The sequence below is a fragment of the Capricornis sumatraensis genome, chromosome 15 (assembly GCF_032405125.1).
Source record: "Capricornis sumatraensis isolate serow.1 chromosome 15, serow.2, whole genome shotgun sequence".
Lineage (NCBI taxonomy): Eukaryota > Metazoa > Chordata > Mammalia > Artiodactyla > Bovidae > Capricornis > Capricornis sumatraensis.
Window position 1 is genome coordinate 75,624,509 of NC_091083.1, and position 23,905 is coordinate 75,648,413.

Genomic DNA, 23,905 nt, shown 5'->3' on the forward strand with positions numbered 1-23,905 from the left:
AATCTGCCATCTTGTTTCCTCAGCCGCTGCCACCGCACCCGCCTTCTTGCCCCCAGTAACTCCCCCGCCCCGCCACTTTTACAAAATTCTTGGCATTATGAGTTTAGCACCCAAGGTTCCAACCAGTGGATGGTACTTGGGTGTCCACAAAAACCACGTGGGAAGCTTTTATAGAATGAAGACCTGACCAGGTGAGCTGGAATCCTGGCAAGGGCATGATTAACTTGGGAATGAGTGTTTGAGGAGAGCTCTGAAGGTCCTCCTGATGGCACTGCTCACACCCATTCATGAGAGACTCTAAAGGACTGTGACATGTAAAAAGTGGGTGATTTTACAGAGGCATCAGTTTAAATTGTGCACGTTGATACGTTCAAGTTAGCAGGGAGTCAGCCTGGCATGGACCTGTCTGTCGTCTTTGTAAGATTCACAGGGGTCCAAACACTTTATCTGATTCTCTTATTTAAGCCTGGATTTGTACTGCTAGCCTGGGCTACTTCCATGAGCTCCAGACTCATGCCTCCACCTACCTGCCTGCTCTCTGCACCTGAAAGTGAACAGACTTCTCCAGTGAATTTGTTCCAGCAGCTCCTGATCTCCCCCATGCCTGTTCCACTCTCAATCTCAATAGTATCTCAATTCTTATACTTTTGCAGGCTGAACCTACAAAGTTCTAGTCCTTACTACATGTCCTTCTTCTACTCCACCTCCCCAAGGCTCAACGGTATAGGATCCGCCTGCAGTGCAGGAGACACAGGAGATGCAGGTTTGATCCCTGGGTCAGGAAGATCCCCTGGAGGAGGAAATGACAACCCACTCCTATATTCTTGCCTGAAAAATCCCATGGACAGAGGAGCCTGGCAGGCTACAGTCCATGAGACTGCAGAGTCAGACATGACTGAATGACTGAACACCTGCGCGCGTGCGCACGCACACACACACACACACACACACACACACACACACACATACACACTCAGGGTACGGTATCTTTACCATCTTCATGGCTGCCCATCCTAAGCCGCCATTACCTCTCTCCTCAATAATCGCTCTAGCGCCTAAACGATCTTGCTTCTTTCACCCTTGACTTGCTCCAGTCAAATGTCACCTTAACAAGAGTCCTTTCTGCCTCAAATGCAAGCCCCTCACTCCATCTCATTTCCTATTTTTTTTGTTTTTCTTTTTAGCATTTATACTAGCTCTGATAATTTGTTATTGTCTGTTCTTTCCTAGAATGTAAGTCCCAAGAAGGTATGAGTGCTTGTCTGTTTTATCAAACGTGCTGGGTTCCCAGTGTTAAAAACAACACCAGGTGCATGACAGGGACTCTGTACGTGTTTGTCAAATGAATGAATGAACTGCCCACAACAACTACATATTACTGCCTTTTCTACTAACCAGGAAACAGAGGTTCAGAAGGTGTTACTTTCCCCAAGGCCACACTATAAACAGTATGAATAGATTTTTGAACCCAGAACTGATGAGTTTAGAAATCATTCTTCTGCATGTAGAGGAGGGGCCACTTTTGCAATCTACCATAATTTCCTTCTAAATGTAGCTCCTGCATTGGCATTTCAAATCGAGATTACTATTCTCATAGATGAACATGGAAGCTTAACTCAAAGACAAGGTAGCTTTCTTATCCCAGCATCTCAAAGCTCTCTGCTCTGAGCCAAGATAACCCTGTAAGGCAACCATGGTCAGCACTGACGTGATAAGGAAATCTACCCTACATGGCTCTTTTGCTCAGTGTTTCCCACTGGAGAGGAACCATAAAGAGAAAAATACTCAAGCCATGGGAAGCCCGTTTGTAAAAAGGTTTTATTTTATTTTTTTAAGACATGTAGTATCAGTAGTTGCAGTGCCCAGGCTTCACTGCCTCGCGGCAAGTGGGATCTTAGTTCCCTGACCAGGGATCAAACCCTGTGTTCCTGAATTGGAAGGCAGATTCTTAACCACTGGATCACCAAGGAAATCCCAGCACAAAGATATCTATCACTTAAGTACTCACTTATTCAGGAGAATCCTTGAGAATTCTAAGTCTGAGCTCCAGGGCCCATTTGAGAAGTCTGGGAGTCGGGAAGGAGTGAGCAAAGGATTCCATGGAGGAGCCATTTGGGAGGTAGGAGGAAAAGAAAGGGCATGTGATGTCCTGGGAGTCAAAACAGAACAGTGCATCAAGGAGGGTTCCTGGAAACAAGATCAGAAAATGGTTTAATATGGAGAGAATAATGAAAGAATGACAAAGAGAAAATGATGAATCTCCACTCAAGGATATGAAATAGGACTTTAATCAATATAATAATAAGTACATAATAGGGCTTCCTATCCTGAATAGGAAGTATTGGTATAGAAAGGATGTACATTCCTCTTAGATTAGTCTTTATTTTAAAAAATTTTAAAAAAATTTTGGCCACATCACATGGCATGCAGGATCTTAGTCCACCATCAGGGAAGCTCAGAGTGTTAACCACTGGACCCATCAGGGAAATCCTCTTAGATTAGTCATTAATTCAAGGTAATCCCAATAAAAACATCTCCCTCAAATTGATGGGAATTTAACAGTTATTATGAATCTTGACCATTAGGTGTGAAAGAATAGAGCCTTTCCTGAAAAGGAAGCACGAGTGGGACTCACCCATTCATAAAACATGTTGCCAGTAAAAGAGATGGGGTGATGAATTGAAGAGGCCCCAGAATGAAAATATAGACTCAAGAGTCCATGGCTATTGTCATATAATGAAGTGAGTATTTCACATTTGGGGAAGAAATGATGAATTATTTATTAAATCCTATCTAAATTGGCTCACCCTTGGGATACAAATTTAAGTTAAAAACTATCCTCAGGTCTTACTCCAAAATAAACTGCAGAGATAAATCAAAGATGAAAAGAGGGGGGAAAAGGAATCCTTAAATCCATACAGCATAAAAAAATTCAAGAGAACATTTTAGTGATCTTTTAGAAAAACTAAAGGAAAAGATAGACAGATTTAATTGCAAGAAAACAGATTTCTCTTTTAGTTTGTTGCTGTTTTTTAGAGGACATTTCTATACAGCAAAAGAAGGCTTGAAGCTAAAAGACAAACACTAATGTGGAAGAAAAACTTTAAAACATCTACGAGAGAAGGGGTTAATCGCATTAAGACTAATTTTGAGGTTAAAGTTGAGGGTTAAATAAATGCTTAGGTGACTGCCTTAGACGCTATTGGCCCTTTCTCCAGTAGGTTTCCACCTCATCTTCCAGGTGGGCAGGCTGGGCCATGGGGAGGTTGAAAAGAACCCAGGAGCTGAAAGAACCCCACTCCTCCACCCAGAGGCCCCCCTGGATCCTCCTGTTCCATCCCCACCAAAGGGGTGGCCATGGGGACCAGGAGGAGTCATCCAAGTCCTCTTTCCCTGAGGCTGATCCCGGGGAACTTGAGGCCATCCTGGGCATCCACCCTGGAGGGTGAGCAGCTAGAACTGGTGGGTAGGGGGTAAGGGGTGTGCAGCCTGAGGGTAGATGGGGGGACATGTGGACGTTGTGAGCAACATCAGGAAGGGGATTGGAGAAGAAGAAGATGTGGGGATGGAAGCCATAGGTGGGTAGGATCTGAGGTCAGAGGGGAGTGTCACAGGCCCCAGAAATGTCATTTTTGCACACCCCAATCCTCCAGTTTGCAGTGAGTTCCCTTTGCTAAAGAGGAGGTACCCTGATGTCCTTGTTTTCAGGAAATGATGTGATGTATGAAAGCCTGTCTTGGGACTTAATTACTTAATTGCTTTATTCATTCAAAGATGACTTATTGATCATTTGCTCTGATCCACACCGTGCTGGTTGCTGGTAATACTCCCCATGCCTTTGTTGACACATTTTAAGGCAACGTGAGAACACGGGTTTAAAGTGGAAAACCATGAATAACAGATTTCTCAGCAACTCTAAGTCGCTGCCTTCTCAGGGAGCGGGGATCAGAGAAAAACCAGGGTTTGGGTTTCCATCCTGTTTCCTAAACCTGCTGTGTGCCAGGTCTGGGGGAGACACTGAGATAAAGGGCTCATGAATCTCCATTGCTTATTAATTTCATGGAGGCGCAAACACAGGGTCACACAGTGTCCACAGTGAAACAATCTTTGAACTGACACAGCCAGTTTCAAAGCAGCTGAGATGGGTTGCCTTTTTGGCATTTGATTTTTGGTGCTAGGCCAAAAAAAAAAGAGAGGGTGGGGGAATTTTATCATAAATACTGCTATCTAATCCTCTGTCACTTTGAATTTTTGATGGAAAAAAAGGGTCCCTTTGAATTTTTGATGGAAAAGATGTTTGTGTCAGGGTCCAGTTTCAGGACAAAGGGATATTAACGAACACAGAGCTCAGTTGATAGTGTTTAAAAACAAGTTCAAAGATCCTATATTTTGTAACCGAGTTGCTGAGCAATAATGGAAGAATTCCTGACCCAGCAGGGAGAGCCTGGCCAAGCCCTGCCCACAGAGGCTGACAATAAAGGCTCCTCCTCCCAGCTGTCAGTAAAAGCAAATACTCAGTCTTGATGGCCACAGGCTGCTCTCTCCAAGCTCGGGCAGAAGACAGTGATGCGCTGGGCTGTTTTTCTGAAATGACACGAAAATCTCAGTCGTGTTCTGGGGGATTGATTTAGAGGTCGGGGACTAGGTGGGTCAGCACAAGACTGGGAAACAGATGCCCTGGGTTCTAGTTCTGACTTCTGACTTTGGCGAAGGTCTTCTTTGAGGCCCTGTTTCCTCATTGGTCTAAAAGGAGTCATGAGCTAGTGAGTTCTATTTCCCAAGACTCCATGAGGATCCAGCATGAGAGAGTCCATCCCCACCCCCACAAAACTCACCTGCATGGTCCAGTTAGAATCTCAAGCAAGGCCGAGAGCTCAATCCAAGGCTCACTTGCTGGCTGCTCTTGTCCTTGGCCATGACCACACCTCTGTACCCACCTTCTTCACATCCGTGTCACCTCCTGTGTCCATGAACCAAACATCAGGGGTGCCCCTTCCATTTCTGAAAAAGTGTCTTTCCAGGCACCAACTACATTTCCCAGCCTGCCTTGCATCCAGGGTGAGCTGTGGACTAGTTCTCATCCAGAGAAGGGGAGCGGAAGTGATGGGTTACTTCCTGGTTGGGGTTTGTATGAAGTAGCTGAAACTTTTCCCTTCTCCTGGCCTTTTATCTGCCTGCTCAATGCAAAGGGCTCCAAGGCCCTTGGGGTATGATGGAGCCTGAAAGAGAGGAAGCATGGATCCCTGAATCACCACATGGAGGAAAGCTGTCAATCAAAGAGTAACAGTGAGGTTAAACCACTGATACTTGGGGGGGGGGGCAGTATTTGTTACAGCAGCTAACATTACCCTAAAAGAGACACTGTCTCTGTGTACTTGCTTCCTCTGGCACACCTTCCCCTGCTTCCTTCCCTTCCAAACCTCTCAGACATTCACAGGTAACAATCAGAATATTGGGGTCATTGATGTTATCAATTCAGTCATTAATTGAACAAATATTTATAGCTCATGTACCATGTATGAGAAGCAGGGCACCTGGAACACAAAGCAGATTCCACCCCGTCCTTCCTGGAGGAACTCATGGTCTAGTTAGTGGCCTGAGGCTTCACCCTCCCATCTCAGGAGCCAGTTCAGAGCCCAGTCTTCTGGTCCTGGACTCCACCTTCTCTCTGAAGGACAGCCTACCCTCACTGCTGAGGACATACCCTAGAGACTGTCTCTCCCTTAGTGCTGCCACTCCCCCGTATTAAATTAAAACCTGGCAGGCCTCACTATACCACCCTCAGCCTTCTCATAGTTCCTCTAGCCCCATCCCATGGAGCCCTCAAAAACCAGAGCCTCCACCCTTTTGCATACTCCATCCCCTCCTGCCTTCTCTTCTCTTAATTAGGACTGACTTGGAGATTGAGAGTTTTCACTGCTCCTTTGCAAATACCTTCACCCTGTGTTGTGGAAGGCTAGAAAATTTGGGTGGACTGGAGTGTGCATGTTCCTGGCAAGCCAAGTAGGCCCTAATGATCCTGGAGAAACTGCTAATTTATCCTGATTCTTGCCTGGCCTTCCTTTGGACTTTTCACCCCCTCCCCTCAACAAACACTGCCTGGAGTTTGGACTGAGGACACTGTTGCCCACCCCTGGGAATAGTCATCTGAGTAACTTATGTTTTTGCAAACTGACCTTACTGCCTTTTTAAGTAGAAGTATTTGGACATGGCCACTGGGCTTAGCCAACAGAATGCAGGCTGAATTTCAACTCTACTCACCGCCTTTACACAGTGCACAACATGTACAACTGTCCATGGTCGCCTTGGCTTTGAGCTCTAAGCCTGGCTCACAGGGTCCTCCCTCTGGCTTTGTCTCTCCAGCAGTATCCAGGCCTCTCTGCCATGCTCTGTACTCTCTACCTATTGCCAGCTTCACGGAGCTATTACATATCATGGACTATTAATACTTCACCACTCTGTCTTTTTGCTTTTGCTGTTTTAAATGGACAAAGCATTGTTCTTTGCTCAGCCAGCTCTGGTCATTCCTTTGTTTGGGAGTGTCCTCGGCCTGGAAGTCTCTCTGTACTCCTTGCATCCTCCCTTCTTGCTTCCTGCAGCCCAGGGTCCCTCCCGTATTGGACACTCGCTGTCCTCCACTGCACTGTCTGCACACGCAACTGTCTGAATGCAGCCCTTGTTGGGCAGGGACCACCTCTGTCATCCAGATAGTCTCCTCCAGCCCTGGACCTGCCAACAGAGGACAGCAGGAATGGAGCTAAATGAGGAAGATGACTTTGACCTCAAGGAGTGGTTGGTACAATGAGATGAATCCATACTGAGAGATTCACTCATTCTTGATCCACTGGTTCAACAAATACTTTCAGAGTCCACCTTGCATGCCAGGCACTGTGCCGCCGCATAGTGAATAAGACAGGTCTGGCTCTGGTGGAGACCCCAGTCTTAGCTTCTATTAATACATACATCGCTGGATCAGAAAGAGGAATGTGAAAAATGATGCTGATGGGAGCAGTGATAGAGAACATGAAAAAGGCTGTAAGAGCTTCAACTGAGCCTAACCTGCAGGCAGAAGGCTCTGGCAGCAGACAGAGGGCCGTGAGTGTAGCCTGGGTCTGGGGCTGTTTTCCACCCACCAGTGACCTTGAAGAGCTGAGGCCTGGAAGTCAGGATGCTGGGTTCCTAGCTTTGCTCTCACAGGACCAGTTCAGTCATCTCCCTAGGTACTGCCCAGCCCCACTTCCTCTCCAGGGTTTCAGCTTTGAGGGACGAGGAGAGTCCAAGGCTGAGTGGCACACTTGAGCCCCAGCTCTGATCAGAGTATGTGAGGGGTGCTCCCCTGTCCTTAGCACAAGCCCCTTGCTCTTGGAAATAGGAATCACTGCAGATCCAAGGGTGGCCAGCACTCTTTTCTGGGCCAGAGCCAGGCCGCTTGCTAAAATTTGAAGAACCCATTTGCTCACCCACTGCTGCAGGAGTTGCCATTTAATAACCAAGTTTAGGAGATTCAATTAAGATTGGGAACCACATCCTTCTTCCAGGGAGGCCTCACAATTGGTATTTTTTCTTTGCAAGAGCATGAGTGGGGCCCTTTGCAGGGGTTTTTGTACAGCGAGCAGCACAGAGAGAAAAAGGGGGAAAAAAACAACTTTGGCTCAAAGATGCCAATAATAGGGGATTTCTTTTCCTGGTCTCCCCATGGAAGGTTGTCAACAGTGCAGGCATAATCGGGCCGGCGGCTGCCCTGCTCAGAGAGGGGGACGTGTGCTCCTTTGTTACGATGGGCTGAATAGGATGTCCCTGCACCCAGACCTGGCCTCCCGGCTAACAAAGGGCCCCTTTGTCACCCCGGGGAAAGAGTGCTGCCGAGGTTGCCACAGCAACTCAGGGACAGAGACTTAACGTGCAAGTGACATTTCAGATGGGAAGCGGGCATTCAAAAATTCAAATTTCTTTATGTATAGTGGTTTCCTTCTCTGGATATTTTAAAGGAATCATCTGGCAAACAAAAGAAAAATAAACAAGCCAATGATAAACAAATAGCCAAGCAAACGAATATCACTTCAAGTCGCAAAGCCAGCAGGTTCGTCCTCCCTTGATGGGTAAAAAGGCTTGTCGTCAGCATCACTGGGGCCCCTGGGCAAGCTGTGTGTTCTCCTTATCCAAAAGGCAATCAGACACCAGTAAAGAAAGTTTGAAAGCAAAATCATCTAGAATTCTACCTGCTGGATTCAGGACACTTTTTCTCTGTCTTTCTGTGTTCCTTAGACAGTCCTGTATGATCCACTGCGTGCCAGACGAAGACCTGGGGTGGGGGATGCAAAGATAAGGCAGATTCTTTCACTCCAAGGTGGATGGTATGGTGGTGTTCCCAAGTACCATGCTCTCCTTCTAACTCCAAATGGACTTTAGTTGGAGCCTAAGACAGTTGCTCCTGAGAGGGAGTAGCCGGTGCTGCTTGGGGAAAGGGGAGCAGCAGCATAGAGGAGGGGGAACCTGAGAAGGGATTTGCTGCCAACCCAGCACTGGCACTTAGTCGCTATTTCCTGGATGAAATGAGGGAGGAAGGGAGGGAAGGAAGGAAGAGTGGGAGGCAGGGCTCTCTCTCCATTCTTTTAAAGGGGAAAGCATCGTAAATAGCAGGATGCAGGCAAAGCGGCCAGGCAAACAAAAAAGGTCTTTAAACAATCGCCACCACAATATACCAAGATCTTTTCCTTCAACACTTTTTCATAACAGTTTAGTAAACAATACTGAAGGAATATTACAGCCAAAACCCGTATGCCCACCACCTATATTTGGCTATTGACTTACGTTTTCCGGCTTTATTACATATTTATCCATCTAGCCATTTCTCCACTCATCCATCAGTCCTTATTATTTGGACACATTTCAAATGCTGGCATCATTTAACTCCCCTGGAATACATCAGTATGTGCGTAATTAATAAGAGTCTGATATTTGTTTACATTTTTTCTCTTGATTTGAAATTTACATGCAATGAAACAAGCAAATCTTTTTTTTTTTTTTTTTAGCAAACTTTTATTGAGAGTCTGTTACATTTTTTCTGCTGTTTAGTTAGCCTCTAATCCAATGAGTGGTGCATACTGGTTGTTTCACAAAGGTAGTTTTTTTATTTTATTCATTTTTATTTTCGGCTGTGCTGGGTCTTCGTTGCTGCACGGGGATTTTTTTTTTAGTTGCAAAGAGCGGGTGCTACTCTCTAGTTGCAGTGCGCGGGATTCTCATTGCAGTGGCTTCTCTTGTTGCTGAGCACAGGCTCTAGGACACTTGGGCTTCAGGAGTTGCAGCTCCTGGGCTCTAGACTGCAGGCTTAATAGTTGTAGCACACGGGCTTGGCCGCTCTGCAGCAGGTGGGATCTTCCCAGATCAGGGATCAAGCCAGTGTCTCCTGCATTGGCAGATGGTTTCTTTACCACTGAGCCATCAGGGAAGCTCTGTACAAATCTTAAACGTACATTCTCTGAGTTTTGACAACTGCATATGCCTGTGTAACCCAAGATACAAAACATTAGGATCGCTCCAGAAAGTTCCCTCATGCTCTTTTCCAGTCTATCGTTAACACACATGTGTACGCACGCACGCACACACAGACACACACACCCCACCACCACCATTTTGTTATTTGTTTTTCACTTACCACCGTAGTAAAACAATTTTTCTTGTTGCTCACTAGCCTTCATGGTAATCTGTGCTTTTCACTCATCCCATTCTTTAGTTTCCTAAGGTCTGCTCTCTCCCAGGCATTGGAGACATGACCCCATATGAGATGGTGCATAAAGGTTCTGGAACTAAGTTGCCTGGGTGTGAATCTCAGGTCCAGAGTTTTTTAGGGGAAGTCACCTAACTTTTCTGAGCTTCACTTCCTTGACCTGTAAGCTGGGAAGGCTAACAATGACAACTTCACAGGTGGCTGAGAGAATTAGGTGAATAATACACGTCAAACACTTAGTACATAGTACGTGCTCAATGGGGTTCTTCAGAGAGTCCATAGCTGAGTGGTTGCTCTCAGTATTCCAGGACTGAGAAACCCTTCTTATTTCTCATGGCCATAATCAGATTTCTCTCTGTCCAATTTCAGCGACTCCAAGCCCTACTTTCCTGAACATCTTTGGGCCAGGAAATTTAGGCTTCTCCAAAGTAGTTTCTTGAGACCCCCAAGGAAGAGAATTGGAAGAGAGTGATCAGAGAGTTGTACATCTTTTATTTTAATGTACTTGTTCCGATATTTCTTCTAAGGCTGGGCCTATTTACAAACCATCAGCAACTGGGGAGTGGCTGTCACTCTAAGGGGCTTTGTCAAATATCTTCTTCAACATGAGAAGTACCAATAAACTCTATATTTATTCTCATTTGCCCAAGCCTGTATATCACTAAGGCTACTACAGGTGATGGAGAATATAGACCAGAGGGCTGTCTGGGCCCAAAGTGGAGCCTTGTTATCCTTAGAAGAGGGAAACATTAGCAGATATTCTCAAGCTGAGTCAACTGAAGATGGGCCCAAGGGTAGAACCAAGAGATACCCAGTTTCTTTACTTGCCTAACTCCTAAATATCCTACCATGCCCAGTTCATCATCACCTCCTTCAGGAAGCCCTTTTTGTGTTCCCATTCTCATTCTTCTTCTCACCTCTACTGTGTTTCCTGGAAACAGTGTCAGACTTTATTTTTGGGGGCTCTAAAATCATTGCAGATGGTGATTGCAGCCATGAAATTAAAAGACGCTTACTCCTTGGAAGAATAGTTATGACCAACCTAGATAGCATATTCAAAAGCAGGGACATTACTTTGCCGACTAAGGTCCATCTAGTCAAGGCTATGGTTTTTCCAGTAGTCATGTATGAATGTGAGAGTTGGACTGTGAAGAAGGCTGAGTGCCGAAGAATTGATGCTTTTGAACTGTGGTGTTGGAGAAGACTCTTGAGAGTCCCTTGGACTGCAAGGAGATCCAACCAGTCCATTCTGAAGGAGATCAGCCCTGGGATTTCTTTGGAAGGAATGATGCTAAAGCGGAAACTCCAGTACTCTGGCCACCTCATGAGAAGAGTTGACTCATTGGAAAAGATTCTGATGCTGGGAGGGATTGGGGGTAGGAGGAGAAGGGGACGACCGAGGATGAGATGGCTGGATGGCATCACTTACTCAATGGACGTGAGTCTGAGTGAACTCCGGGAGTTGGTGATGGACAGGGAGGCCTGGCGTGCTGTGATTCACGGGGTTGCAAAGAGTCGGACACGACTGAGCGACTGGACTGAACTGAACTGAGCTGTGTTTCCTACACTATTTAATTGATTATTTGTTTGTCTGCTTTCTCAATTCAGCTATGAGCCCCTTGAGAGCACAAATTAAGTCTTTATCATACTTCAATCTCTAGTCTCTGATATGTGATCAAAAATATTTTTCACATATTAGCTTTACTAATATTTGCCAAATACTTTCTAATTGCCAGATAATTTATAATTGCCTTTCTTTAAAAATACTAATTTTTAATCCAGTTGCTATAGAAAATTTGTAGATTAGAGGAGAATATAGAAAATAGAACATATATAATATAGAAAAAAATATAGTCTAATGACAAAAACCTTGATAAAAAAAAAGGAGAGAGAAAGAATGGATAATAGATAAGAAGAGTTCTTAAAACCATAAGACTAAAACACCTTTACACTAATACATTTGAAAAGTTAGAGAAAATGAGCAACTTTCTAGAAATATAATTTACCAACACTCACTGGAGAAAAATATGACATAATGATACAATTATAATTTAAGCAGTTGAATCAGTTACCAAAAGTCTCCCTCAACTCATCAGGCAAAATGAATATAGCCTTGACATGCAAAGCTTGGCAATAACAGAAAAAAATTTTAAGAAGAGTTTCAACTACTAACATAGATGCAAAAATTCTAAATGAAGTTATGCAAATGGCTTTAGCAGTGAGCTAAAAAATGAATTATGACTGAATAGAATTTCCAACAGTTATCCCAGGAATTCAAGGATGGTTCACCATGAAAATACATATTCAGTTCAGTTCAGTTCAGTTTAGTTCAGTTACTCAGTCGTGTCCGACTCTTTGCAACCCCATGAGTCGCAGCACGCCAGGCCTCCCTGTCCATCACCAACTCCCAGAGTTCACTCAGACTCACATCCATCGAGTCAGTGATGCCATCCAGCCATCTCATCCTCGGTCGTCCCCTTCTCCTCCTGCCCCAAATCTCTCCCAGCATCAGGGTCTTTTCCAATGAGTCAAATCCTCACGTGAGGTGGCCAAAGTACTGGAGTTTCAGCTTTAGCATCATTCCTTCCAAAGAAATCCCAGGGCTGATCTCCTTCAGAATGGACTGGTTGGATCTCCTTGCAGTCCAAGAGACTCTCAAGAGTCTTCTCCAACACCACAGTTCAAAAGCATCAGTTCTTCAGCACTCAGCCTTCTTCACAGTCCAACTCTCACATCCATACATGACCACTGGAAAAACCATAGCCTTGACTAGACGGAATTTACAATGTTAGTAGGTTAGAAGATAAAATCCAGATGATTATTTTAATAAATGCTTAAAAAGTGTTATAAATTAGAATGAATCCATGATCACCAGAAAAATCTCTTAGCAGAATAGGAACTAAAAAGAAATTTTTTAATTGATAAAGAGTATTAACAAAAGTTTACAGTAAGTATCTTACTTAATAGCTTAATGATGAAATGTAAACTGTGTGCTTATTAAAGGAAGGAAAAAGACAGCATTCCTGATATCAACACTTCTATATAGCATTGATTCTGGAGGTGGACAATGCAATAAGAAATAACAAACAAGTAATAAGATGATTGGAACAGAAAAGCGGATTCAGTCTCCCTCCCATCCTCTTTGTACAAATAATGGGGCCATTCATGCAGAAAGTTCAAGAGAATCTACAGGAAAAACTGTTAGAATGAGAGAGTTTAGTTAGAGAAATTTATTTAATTTAGTTTTGTTGATATAAAATATTCATCCACAACTTTCATAGTATTCCTTTATATTTATATGTCGTTGTTGTTTAGTCACTAAGTAGAATCTGACTCTTTGAGACACCATGGACTGTAGCCCACCAGGCTTCTCTGTCCATGGGATTTCCTAGGCAACGATACTGGAGTGGGTTGCCATTTCCTTCTCCAGGGGATCTTCCTGACCCAGGAATCAAGCCTGTGTCTCCTGCATTGGTAAGTGGGTTCTTTATCACTGTGTGCACCAGGGAAGACTTTATATTTATATATATATATGTATATAATTTCTAAATATTGAAAGATTTTTTTATCAAGAAACTCTCAATTCTCTCCAAGTTAATTTAGTAACTAAATACAATTCCAATAAAACACTAACAGAGTTTTCTTTTTTGTATAAGGTGAAATTTACATGTAAGATTAGAGAGATACCGTGAGGTCTAGTGGGCTTCCCTGGTGGCTCACACAGTAAAGGATTTGCCTGCAATGCGGGAGACCTGGGTTTGATCCTTGGGTTGGGAAGATCCCCTGGATGAGAGCATAGCAACCCACTGCAGTAATCTTGCCTGGAGAATCCCCATGGACAGAGGAGCCTGGCGGGCTACAGTCCATGGGGTCACAAAGAGTTGGATATGACTGAGCGTCAAAGCACACACAGTGAGGTCTGGTGGTTATGAGTATAGGCTTTGGAGTCAAGTCAACTAGTTGAAAATCTTGGTTACACCATGTGCTAACTACAAATAAGTTACTTGGTTTCTTTGTGCCTCAGTTTCTTCATTTGTAAAATAGGGATTAGAGTAGAACCTACCTCATGGGGTTGGTCAGGATTAACAGAGGTAATACATGTATAACATTTAACACAGTCAGGCACACACCTGGTACTAGGTACTTTTTAGCTGTTATTAGAACTTCTTTTAGTTTCTTCTTAGAGAACTGCCCATGGTGGTTTATTTAGATTTCTTGTTTCTTTTTTGAGTGGGGTTCATTCACATTTAATTTTCCTGTGTTCTCTCCTTCTGTAACCAGTGCACAGTAATATACAGGTGTGCACACGGCAGAGACAGGTAAGGAATCCCTGAGAGTTCTCAGGGAATGTGTTCCAGATAGCTCTCTCATTACAAGCTCTTTGTGTTGTAAGACAATCTGCACGATGTAATTTAAACTCAAGAGCAGTGTGCTCTTGCAGAAGGAGCATGAATTCCAAATACTCACGAGGAATCCCAGCTCTGCAAAGTCCTGGCTGTGTGTCTGAGGCTCAGGGAATTTTCTCTAAGCCTCAGTTTCCTCATTTGTAAAAAGTGCTTTGATTAATGCCCACCACGAAGGCTGGTGGGGGGAGCTGATAACGCGCTGGTTCCCACAGCAGGGCTCCGTGACCTCTAGTTCCCGCCCAAGGAATCCTTCCAAGGGTTCTCCAACCTTCCTCCTTCCTCCCAGCACCCCCTCCTCTCCCCATGAAAGTCCAAAGAGTGTAAAGTCTCCCAGATGGGTTTTGGCACTGCCCTTCTGGAAGACTGGAGAGGGATCCATGGGTGGGACATCAGGGCGAAGTTCCCTCCTTTTCTGAGGCGACTTTAGAGTTGTTAGGAAAATGTGCCTTACTAACAGTGACTCACAGCTGAGTGGTGCTTCAGAGTTTCAGAAATGCTTTACCATTGGTGTCCTCGTTGCTTCTCACAACAAACCCGTGGACTAGGCTCTACCTTCCCATTTTTCAGAAGAGGACACTGAGCCTCAAAGAGGTACATTGACTTGGATAGGGCAAAACAGGGAGTTGAGCAGAGCTGGGGATTTAAACTCAGAGCCTTTGGCGTCTCAGTGCTGTTATATGCAGGGCCTGAATGCATCATCCTGTGCTAAAGTCTCCGCCACACGTGCATTTGGTTCATTTGATCTTTCATCCAGCATTCGTTTTGAGTGGCAGTTGTGGGCTGACTTGGCCAGTGGTGAGAAATCATAGGTTGGAGTGCTATTGAGGGTGCATAATGGTTAGGGCCCCAAGAATGCCCAACGGATGCACCAGACAATAGTCACCCACTTCAACCAAGTTCCTGAAGGAGATGCGTGCATGCACACACACACACACACACACATGACCTGAGAGTACCTAAAGAAAGCAGAGTTCTGCTCCGCTATTAGATGGACTTGAACCCTGTGGCAGACACTACTGGGGCTCTGTCCACATCCCCACAGACTCACCGTTCCAGGGCATGAAGCCTGAACTGCCAGCTCTTGGTACCTGCATCTCTTTGCCTATTGACTCTCTGGTTGCCAGACCCCCATTCTACCTCCCAGGCCAAACTGTCTTCTGAGAGCAACCATCAACCAACACTATGAGGAGTTGGTGGGTAAAGAATCCAGCTCTCCACCCCTCAAGTGGAATGACTCTATGGCTGTGTTCTACATTATTTTCCAGAATTCCCCAGTGGAGTGAGGCTCCATTTGCCTGCAGTGGTAATTTGCTTGATAACGTGCCCCTTACTGACTGTCTTTCTTTCTTGGGATCACTTTTCCACCCCTTTGCCATGTGTCCTGGAATCCCTCTCCAGTAGATTACTTGCACAAGGATTCTTGCTTCAGAATCAGCTTTTGGAAAATTCTGACTAAGAGAGGTGAGCCTTTCCCCAACCCAGGTTGACATATCCCATGACATTGAAGCCCAGGTCAGATCTTATGCACAGTGGCCACTGGGAGGGAAGAGACACTGCCGGAACCCAGCCACATGTGCTACACGGTGACTCCCCCAACTGGCAGATGCAGCCCATCTGGTCCCTGGAATCTGAACAATTCAGAGGCTACTTCTTCCTGAGTGTGTGTGTGTGTGTGTGTGTGTGTGTGTGTGTGTGTGTGTGTGTATGTATGTATAGGAAATCCCTTGAGAGCTCTACCTCCCCTGGAAGTGGGCATGAAACATCCATCCTGTGTTAGTCACTGGAGGCACCAAGATGAATGAGCCATCATCCCTCCTTAAGATACTCTTAGGGCAGTTGTGTTTTTACAGTTGGGTGAAATCTAACACTAACAGTCCTGTGTGCAGACAGTTACTGGAGCAGCAAATTGCAGCAATGAGTTGGATTCTTGGAGAATTCTTCACTGAAGAGGTGTTACTTTCATTGAGTCTTCAGTTCAGTTCAGTTCAGTCGCTCAGTCGTGTCCGACTCTTTGTGAACCCCATGAATCGCAGCACGCCAGGCCTCCCTGTCCATCACCAACTCCCGGAGTTCACTCAGACTCACGTCCATTGAGTAAGTGATGCCATCCAGCCATCTCATCCTCGGTCGTCCCCTTCTCCTCCTGCCCCCAATCCCTCCCAGCATCAAAGTCTTTTCCAATGAGTCAACTCTTCTCATGAGGTGACCAAAGAACTGGAGTTTCCGCTTTAGAATCATTCCTTCCAAAGAAATCCCAGGGCTGATCTCCTTCAGAATGGACTGGTTGGATCTCCTTGCAGTCCAAGGGACTCTCAAGAGTCTTCTCCAACACCACAGTTCAAAAGCATCAATTCTTCGGCGCTCAGCCTTCTTCACAGTCCAACTCTCACATCCATACATGACCACAGGAAAAACCATAGCCTTGACTAGATAGACCTTAGTCGGCAAAGTAATGTCTCTGCTTTTGAATATACTATCTAGGTTGGTCATAACTTTTCTTCCAAGGAGTAAGCGTCTTTTAATTTTATGGCTGCAATCACCATCTGCAGTGATTTTGGAGCCCCCCAAAATAAAGTCTGACACTGTTTCCACTGTTTCCCCATCTATTTCCCATGAAGTGATGGGACCGGATGCCATGATCTTCGTTTTCTGAATGTTGAGCTTTAGGCCAACTTTTTCACTCTCCACTTTCACTTTCATCAAGAGGCTTTTTAATTCCTCTTCACTTTCTGCCATAAGGGTGATGTCATCTGCATATCTGAGGTTATTAATATTTCTCCTGGCAATCTTGATTCCAGCTTGTGTTTTTTCCAGTCCAGTGTTTCTCGTGATGTACTCGGCACAGAAGTTAAATAAGCAGGGTGACAATATACAGCCTTGACGTACTCCTTTTCCTATTTGGAATCAGTCTGTTGTTCCATGTCCAGTTCTAACTGTTGCTTCCTGACCTGCATACAGATTTCTCAAGAGGCAGGTCAGGTCTTAGTGAATGAGTTAGAACTTGTTAGGGTTTTCATGGTGGAAGGAAAAGAGAAGTGGGTTAAGAATGCCCACACACTTAAATCTCCCACCTGGAAGTGACATGCACCACTGTGCTCATGTTCCCTTGGCTAAAGCAAGTCACAAGGTCATATACCTAAGTACCAGTGGGTGGGGAAGTACAATTCTGCCACATGTCTGCATGGAAATGATCCAAACTAGCCAACCTAAACTTGCTTACACTGTGTTGGCTGTTGCTTCACTTGCGAATATGTGTGTGCTCAGTCGTGTCCAATTCTTTGCCACCCTATGGACTCTAGCCCTCTAGGCTCCTCTGTCAGTGCAATTTTCCAGCAAGAATGCTGGAATGGGTTGTTTCCTCCTCCAGGAGATCTTCCTGACCCAGGGACCGAACTGGTGTCTCCTGCATTGGCAGTGGGATTCTTTATCACTGAGACACGGGGGAAGCCTGTTCCTTCACATGGTAACCACAATAAATGTTCTTGCCTACAGTTATTCCCTCTCCCTTGCCTCCTAACTGACGCTGGTGTTTCCCCATGTGGCCCCTACGGTATGGCCTGCCTCTTCTCTTGGAAACTGTGAGCAACAAATTATCTTTTCAATGTCAATTGTTTCCTGATTTATCTTCCTTACCATAGCTAAATAATAATAAAACATATCAAGACACATCCATATTCTGATATCTCAGCTATTGATGATATCAGAAATTGAGAACTGGGAGATGCAAAAGCAGATACTCTGGGTCCTCAAGCTGGGTTGTGGCAGGCAGGGCAAGACCAACCCAGCCTCAACCAGCTGAGAGACCCCCATCTCCCAGAGGAAGAGAAGCCCCACTCCTGTCCTGAGAACAACAAATGAGGCTGAGGTATTTCTTTGGGGGAAATGAGTCATTGACTTCCTATCTGATCAACTCCCAACAAAAAACGGGCAAGCCCAAGCTCTGGGGTCTGCGTGGCTTCCTTGCTGCGCTCCACTGCCAAAATGCCCAGAGATCTCTTTGGTGCTGACCTCGCCTCAGGGAAGGGAATGGACATAGGTGGTTGACAGGGGTGGACATAGGTGATTGACAGGGGTGGACATAGGTGACTGACAGGGTGGCCGAGTTGCTTTCCGAAGTTGACCCATTGCACTTGGGCCTCCATCCTCTGGTGCTTATTGTTCTACAGCCCCAACCAGAGTCAGTGAGATCAAGACTGTGGAAATATGGGCAATGGAAAGTGAGATTCCAGGCTTAGGTACCACTGATTGATTAGTCCAGCTATTAACACTGTGATGCTGAGGATTCCTCACTAGGCCTCATACTTATCTGTAAAATCATGACAGCAGTCTTATTTCCTAACCCAGAAGATCTACAGTGAGGACTGATCTCCTCAACCTGCAAAAACAAAATGAAATTAAACAAAAAAGCAAGTAAAAAAAAAAAAACTTCAGCAGGCAACATAATAAATGGTGAAATATTGATAATGTTCCTTTGAGATCAGGAATGAGATAAGGATGCCTGTTACTATTACTTTTTTCCAAAATGTACTGGCAATACTAGCCAGTGCACCAAGGCAAGAAAAAAAAATAAATGTCTAAAGATTGAAAAGGAAAAATGAAAACTCTCATTTTTATAGATGAAATAGAATGTTTGCCTGCTTGTGTTTGTGTGTGCTCAGACACTCAGTTGTGTTTGCAACCCCATGGACTGTAACGCCACAGGCTCCTCTATCCGTGAGATTTTGCAAGCAAGAATACTGGAGTGAGTTGCCCTATCCTCCTCCAGGGAATCTTCCTGACCCAGGGATCAAACCTGCGTCTCCTGGGCCTCCTGCATTGGCAGGTGGATTCTTAGCACTGTGCCACCTAAGAATCTACAGAAAAATTGTTAGAATAAGCGAGTTTGGTAGTGTTGCTAGATATAGAGGCATTGCACAAAAATCTATTTCTATGTATGCTCCAGATCTCTATTCCCAAGTAACAAATCATTCCAAAACTTTATGATTTAAAATTATAATTGTTTATTATCTCTTATGATTTCTGTGCATTTTGGATTGAGGAAGAACTCAGCTGGATGTTTCAGGATTTTTCATTGTTTCAAGACTGCAGTCAGTCACTATATGGAGCTAGAATGGCAGGGGACTGGTGGCATTTTCCTCTCCTGTGTGGGCTACTTTAGACTTCTTCAAAGCAGCTTAGGGCTTCTTACATAGTGCTTAGTGTTCCAAAGACAAATGTCCCAAGACAAAGAGCCAGGCAAAAGATATATCAACTTTCATAACCTAGACTCAATTCTGTATCACTTCTGCTACATTCAATTTATTAAAAACCATTAAAACCAACACTTTTAGAGAGGAAGGTTATAAGGCTCCATTATTTGGGAGGATATCAAATAATCTGCAACCCACTCCAGTACTCTTGCCTGGAAAATCCCATGGACAGAGGAGCCTGGTAGGCTACAGTCTATGGGGTCGCTGAGAGTTCGACATGACTGAGCAACTTCACTTTCACTTTTCACTTTCCTGCATTGGAGAAGGAAATGGCAACCCACTCCAGTGTTCTTGCCTGGAGAATCCCAGGGACGGGGGAGCCTGGTGGGCTGCTATCTATGAGGTCGCAGAGAATCGGGCACAACTGAAGTGACTTAGCAGCAGCAGCAAATAATTTGCTGACGTATTTTAAAACCAGCACACTATATTGGCAGCAAACAGAAAATTTTAAAAAAAATCCTCACAAATTAAAAAAAACCATTGATAATAGCATCAAAACCATAAAATATCCAGGACTAAATCTATTAAAATGTGTGCAAGTTATATATATAAGAAACTACAAAACACTGCTGAGATGACTTTTTTAAAAAACCTAAATAAATGAAGGGACATACCATGTTTATGGATAGGAAGGCTTAATATTTACTAATGTCAGTTTTACCCAAATTGATCTAAAGATTCTATGTGATAGCAATCAAATTTCAGCAGGATTGTGTGTGTTTTATGAAAGTGCAAATGTCAAGAATAGTCAAGGCACTCTACATTTTAAAAGTGGGTAGATTTAGTCTATGGGACATTAAAGACTTATTGAAAACTACAGAAATTCAGTCAATGTGACAATGGCTCAAAGAGAGACAAACAGGCTAATGGAACAGACTAGAAAATTCAGAAACCGTCGGATGAACATATGGACTGCCTGGTTTATGACAAAGTTAACACTGCAGAGAAGTGGGAGGAAAGGTGATCTTTTCAATAAATGCTGCTGGGTCAGTTGGATGTTCAGATTGGAAAAAAAAAAAAAAAAAGGGAGAGGGACCAGTGGAAATTCATAATAAGATATGACAATGAATTTTAGAAACAATGATTGACGAAATGTATTTAGAAGTTCTTTCCTTTCTGAGCTGTAATTTCCCTCTGTTGTTCCCAAACCTTTAGTGAAAGCCTCTTTCCCTCACCTATCCTGTATCAGGGCATCCTTATGGTCATGAATAAGTGGTCCTAGCTTGAAGCCAGGACCAGCAAAGCCCAGATCACAGTTGGGAGCTAAGTTCCAAGCTGGTTCCTGTGAGGGCAAGAGGCTCACTCCCTTTTCTCCAGATGCCATCTCATGTTCTGCTGCCATTCAAGACTCCCATTCTGACCTGCTTCCACCTCCTGGCCTCAGACCCTTCCCAGCCAGGCATCCTGAGTGTGCCAGAGTGGGGAACCAGAGGGCAGGGCTGGTGGCCCAGTCCATGGAAAGTGAGGGCGTAGAGGCCCTCCGAGTAGACAATTCTTAGATGGGAAGGGGAGGAGCAACACAGGCTAGCTGTCCGCTGGTGATGGGAAGAGTTAGGGGCTTTTTTTGTGGGAGGGGGAGCTCGTCTCAGTCACCTCTCTGCCCCACTGTGGGAGCCATCTCACTTCCAGTCTCTCACTCCAGGAGACCGTGGTTAGTGGTGGCGTTTTGTTGGTCCTGATGATGGGGGTGGCCGATTCTGGCCGCTTCCCCAGAACTTCACTCTCAGTCATTAAAGGATGCTTTAGACTCCTCCAGGTGGTTTCAGTCCTGGATCCTCTGGGGACCGCGGAGCCTACTCCATTACCGATCCCACAAGTCCTTGCCTCAGTTTCCTCATCTGTAAAGTGAGAATTTAAGTAGCAGCCCCCCAACCCCCTCAGGGCCGGTCTTTCAGTGACTCAGATCAGTGGGACCGGGAGCGAGGACATCCTACGATCGGCCGGCCTCGGGCTCTGGGCAACTCCGGGTAACGCAGCATCCATCTGCGAAAGTGTTCCTTCTTTTCTGCCACCTTCCGGGCTCAGCAACGCCCTGGTATCTAGGGCGGGGAGAGTCCCACTTCTGCGGAGGGGTGTAGTACGGCTTTCTCCCTCCCCTCACCCTTGGTGGCGGAAGGCGGGACGGGAAAGGGCCGTCTGGACGGGCGCGCAACCCTCCGGGACCCGCGGGGGCGGAGAGCCGGGCGGGGGACCCGGCGGCTGCCCAGCCCGCGGGAGCGGTCTTCCCCGCCCCGGGCCCAGGCCCCCGGCCCTCCGCGGCGCCCGCGGCCGGAACAATAGCGCGCGCGGGCGGGCGGGGGCGGGGCGCTCCGCCGGGCGCCGCCCCCGGCCCGCCCCCCGCGCTCGCACACCCGCTCGCACACTGGCTCCCACCCGCCGCCCGCCCAGGCACTGCCCGCGGGAGCCGCCGCCGCCGCCGCCGCGCCCGCCATGGACGTCCGCCTGTACCCCTCGGCGCCCGCGGTGGGCGCGCGGCCCGGGGCCGAGCCGGCCGGCCTGGCGCCCCTGGACTATTACCACTGCGGCAAGGTAGGCGGGGGCGGGGTGGGGGCCCGGCGGGCGGGGCCTGCCCGCGCCTTCGGACCCCGCGCCGCGCCGGAGCGTCCCGGGCTGGAGCGCGCGGGCAGCGGTCCCCCGGCGGCTCGGGACGCGGGCGCTCTCGGGGACACGCGCGGGGAGATGCTGGCGGTGTGGACGCGCGGGCACACGCACCCCCCAGCCCTGCCGACGGGCACACACGCCGCTCACGCCGATCCCCTTGGCGGTGACACTCAACGCCCGGAGTTGTTGGGATCACAGGCAGAAGTCACCCGACAGTTGCTCACACGAAGTCACAGTGACACACTCACCACGTCCCCCCTGACGGCCTCGCCCGCATTCACGAGCCGATGCGCAGTGACCCAGTGTCGCCCAGCCACGCACCTGCTCACACTACCGTCCCGCACAGGTCACCCTCGTCCGTACACAACCACACAGTCACGCGCCCACTTGCACTGTCACCCCGCCACGCACAAGTCACCGTTCTCACGCGACGCCGCCGCACACCGCGTCGCGTGCCCCCACGCCGCCACACGCGGCCACAACTCGGGACAAGCACACAAAGAAGTCGCTCCGACAGTCACTCGCCCGCGCTCCCAGTGACTTCCACAGTCGCACGCTGTCACCCACAGCCACCCACCCCGTGGACGGTGAATCTCAGGCACACGAATCGCCCTGACAGTCACCCAGTCACGCGCGGTCACACCCAGGGGCAGCAGCATCCCGTGCCCGGCCGTCCACACCCGCGCGTCGGGGTTTTTAACTTCTTGCCGCCGAAGCGCACGAATTGGGCCGTTTACGAATCGGTTGTCATCACCCGGCGGAGCCTCGGATTCTGAGCTGGTAATGGCCCATCGAGGCCTGTCCCCTCCCCGGAACGGCGAGCGGGCGCTTTCCCGACTGGGGTTGTGGCGAGGGGCGCCCCTTCTTTCCCGAGATCGCCACCCCAACCCGTGACCAGGTCATACCCGCAGCCAGGTCCCCGCCGCGCTGCCCGGCCCGGGCGCGGTGAGAGCTCTCGCTTCTGGAAGCCGGGACGGGCGGCGTCCGACCCCGCTCCGCGCTGCCAGCCCAGCCCTGGACCCTGCGGGGCAGCGGCGCAGTCCGAGACTCTTCTTTCGCCCGGGAGGGAACTTTCAAACTTAAGTTAGGAAGCCGGACAGTCCGTGCGTCCGCGGGTCGGTGCGTCGGTCCCGAGCTGGCCGGAGCCGAGCGCGGCTTTTCGTCACTCGGAGCCCGGATTGAACGGCGCGCGTGGGTTTCCCCGCGGCCAAGGCGCAGACGCGCGGGCTCCGTGGCGCTGCGTGGTGAGTGCCAGTCCGGTGGCTGGGTCGGCGCCCCTCCGGGGTCTTAACCCCACCCCGCAGGCTCTTCTTCGAGCTTCTTGCTATGGGGATGCTGCGGGGAGGGGGCGTCCCCTCGCGGAACCTGGGGGCCGCCCCGGCTGAACCTCGCTGGCTGCGTCCTCAGGCTTTGGGGAGCGGGTTCTGAAGTCTAGGGGCAGAGCCCTGGGCAGTTCCCCTGGGGCATGGGGTGGGGTCCGGGGCCCCCAGACCTGGGGCTGGGACGGGCGGTAAGTGAGATTGAGCGGAGGATGGGGCGATTTATCTTTGGTCCAGTGACCTGCAAAGTTAGAAGAAGAGGAGGATGGTGTCTTCAAGAGAAGGCCAGTTCTCTGGCCGCTTCCATCTGATGGAGGGGAAATTGATGAGAAGTAGCAAGTGGAATCTTTAGGAAGCAGAAGACAGTTGGATGACGGGGTGGGGGGTGGGCAGTGGTCTATCTGCTGCCCTTGGCTTTGTTAGTTTTTTAAATATGAAGTTGGCCAGGTTCCAGCCTCTGGTTTGGGGGCATGGGTGAGTCTGGGGATGTGTGCCTCAAAGTCTGGTTAGGTGGGTGCCCCTCACCTGCAGTGCTCCTTTGCAGGGTGGTGTTTCTGTAAACGCGGTTAGAGTGAGGTGGTCTCCTGAGGGGGCCTTTGG

General features: G+C 47.5%; 1 protein-coding gene across 1 annotated transcript in view; it reads left to right on the top strand.

Moving 5' to 3' along the window:
• Nucleotides 1-21,815: 21,815 nt before the first annotated feature.
• The window catches only part of TOX2 (TOX high mobility group box family member 2), a 153,828-nt gene continuing 151,738 nt past the window's right edge, over nucleotides 21,816-23,905 (top strand). Inside the window, exon 1 of the mRNA XM_068987526.1 lies at nucleotides 21,816-21,914. Within this exon, the coding sequence (XP_068843627.1) occupies nucleotides 21,816-21,914 (99 nt within the window). The remainder of the gene's footprint in view (nucleotides 21,915-23,905) is intronic.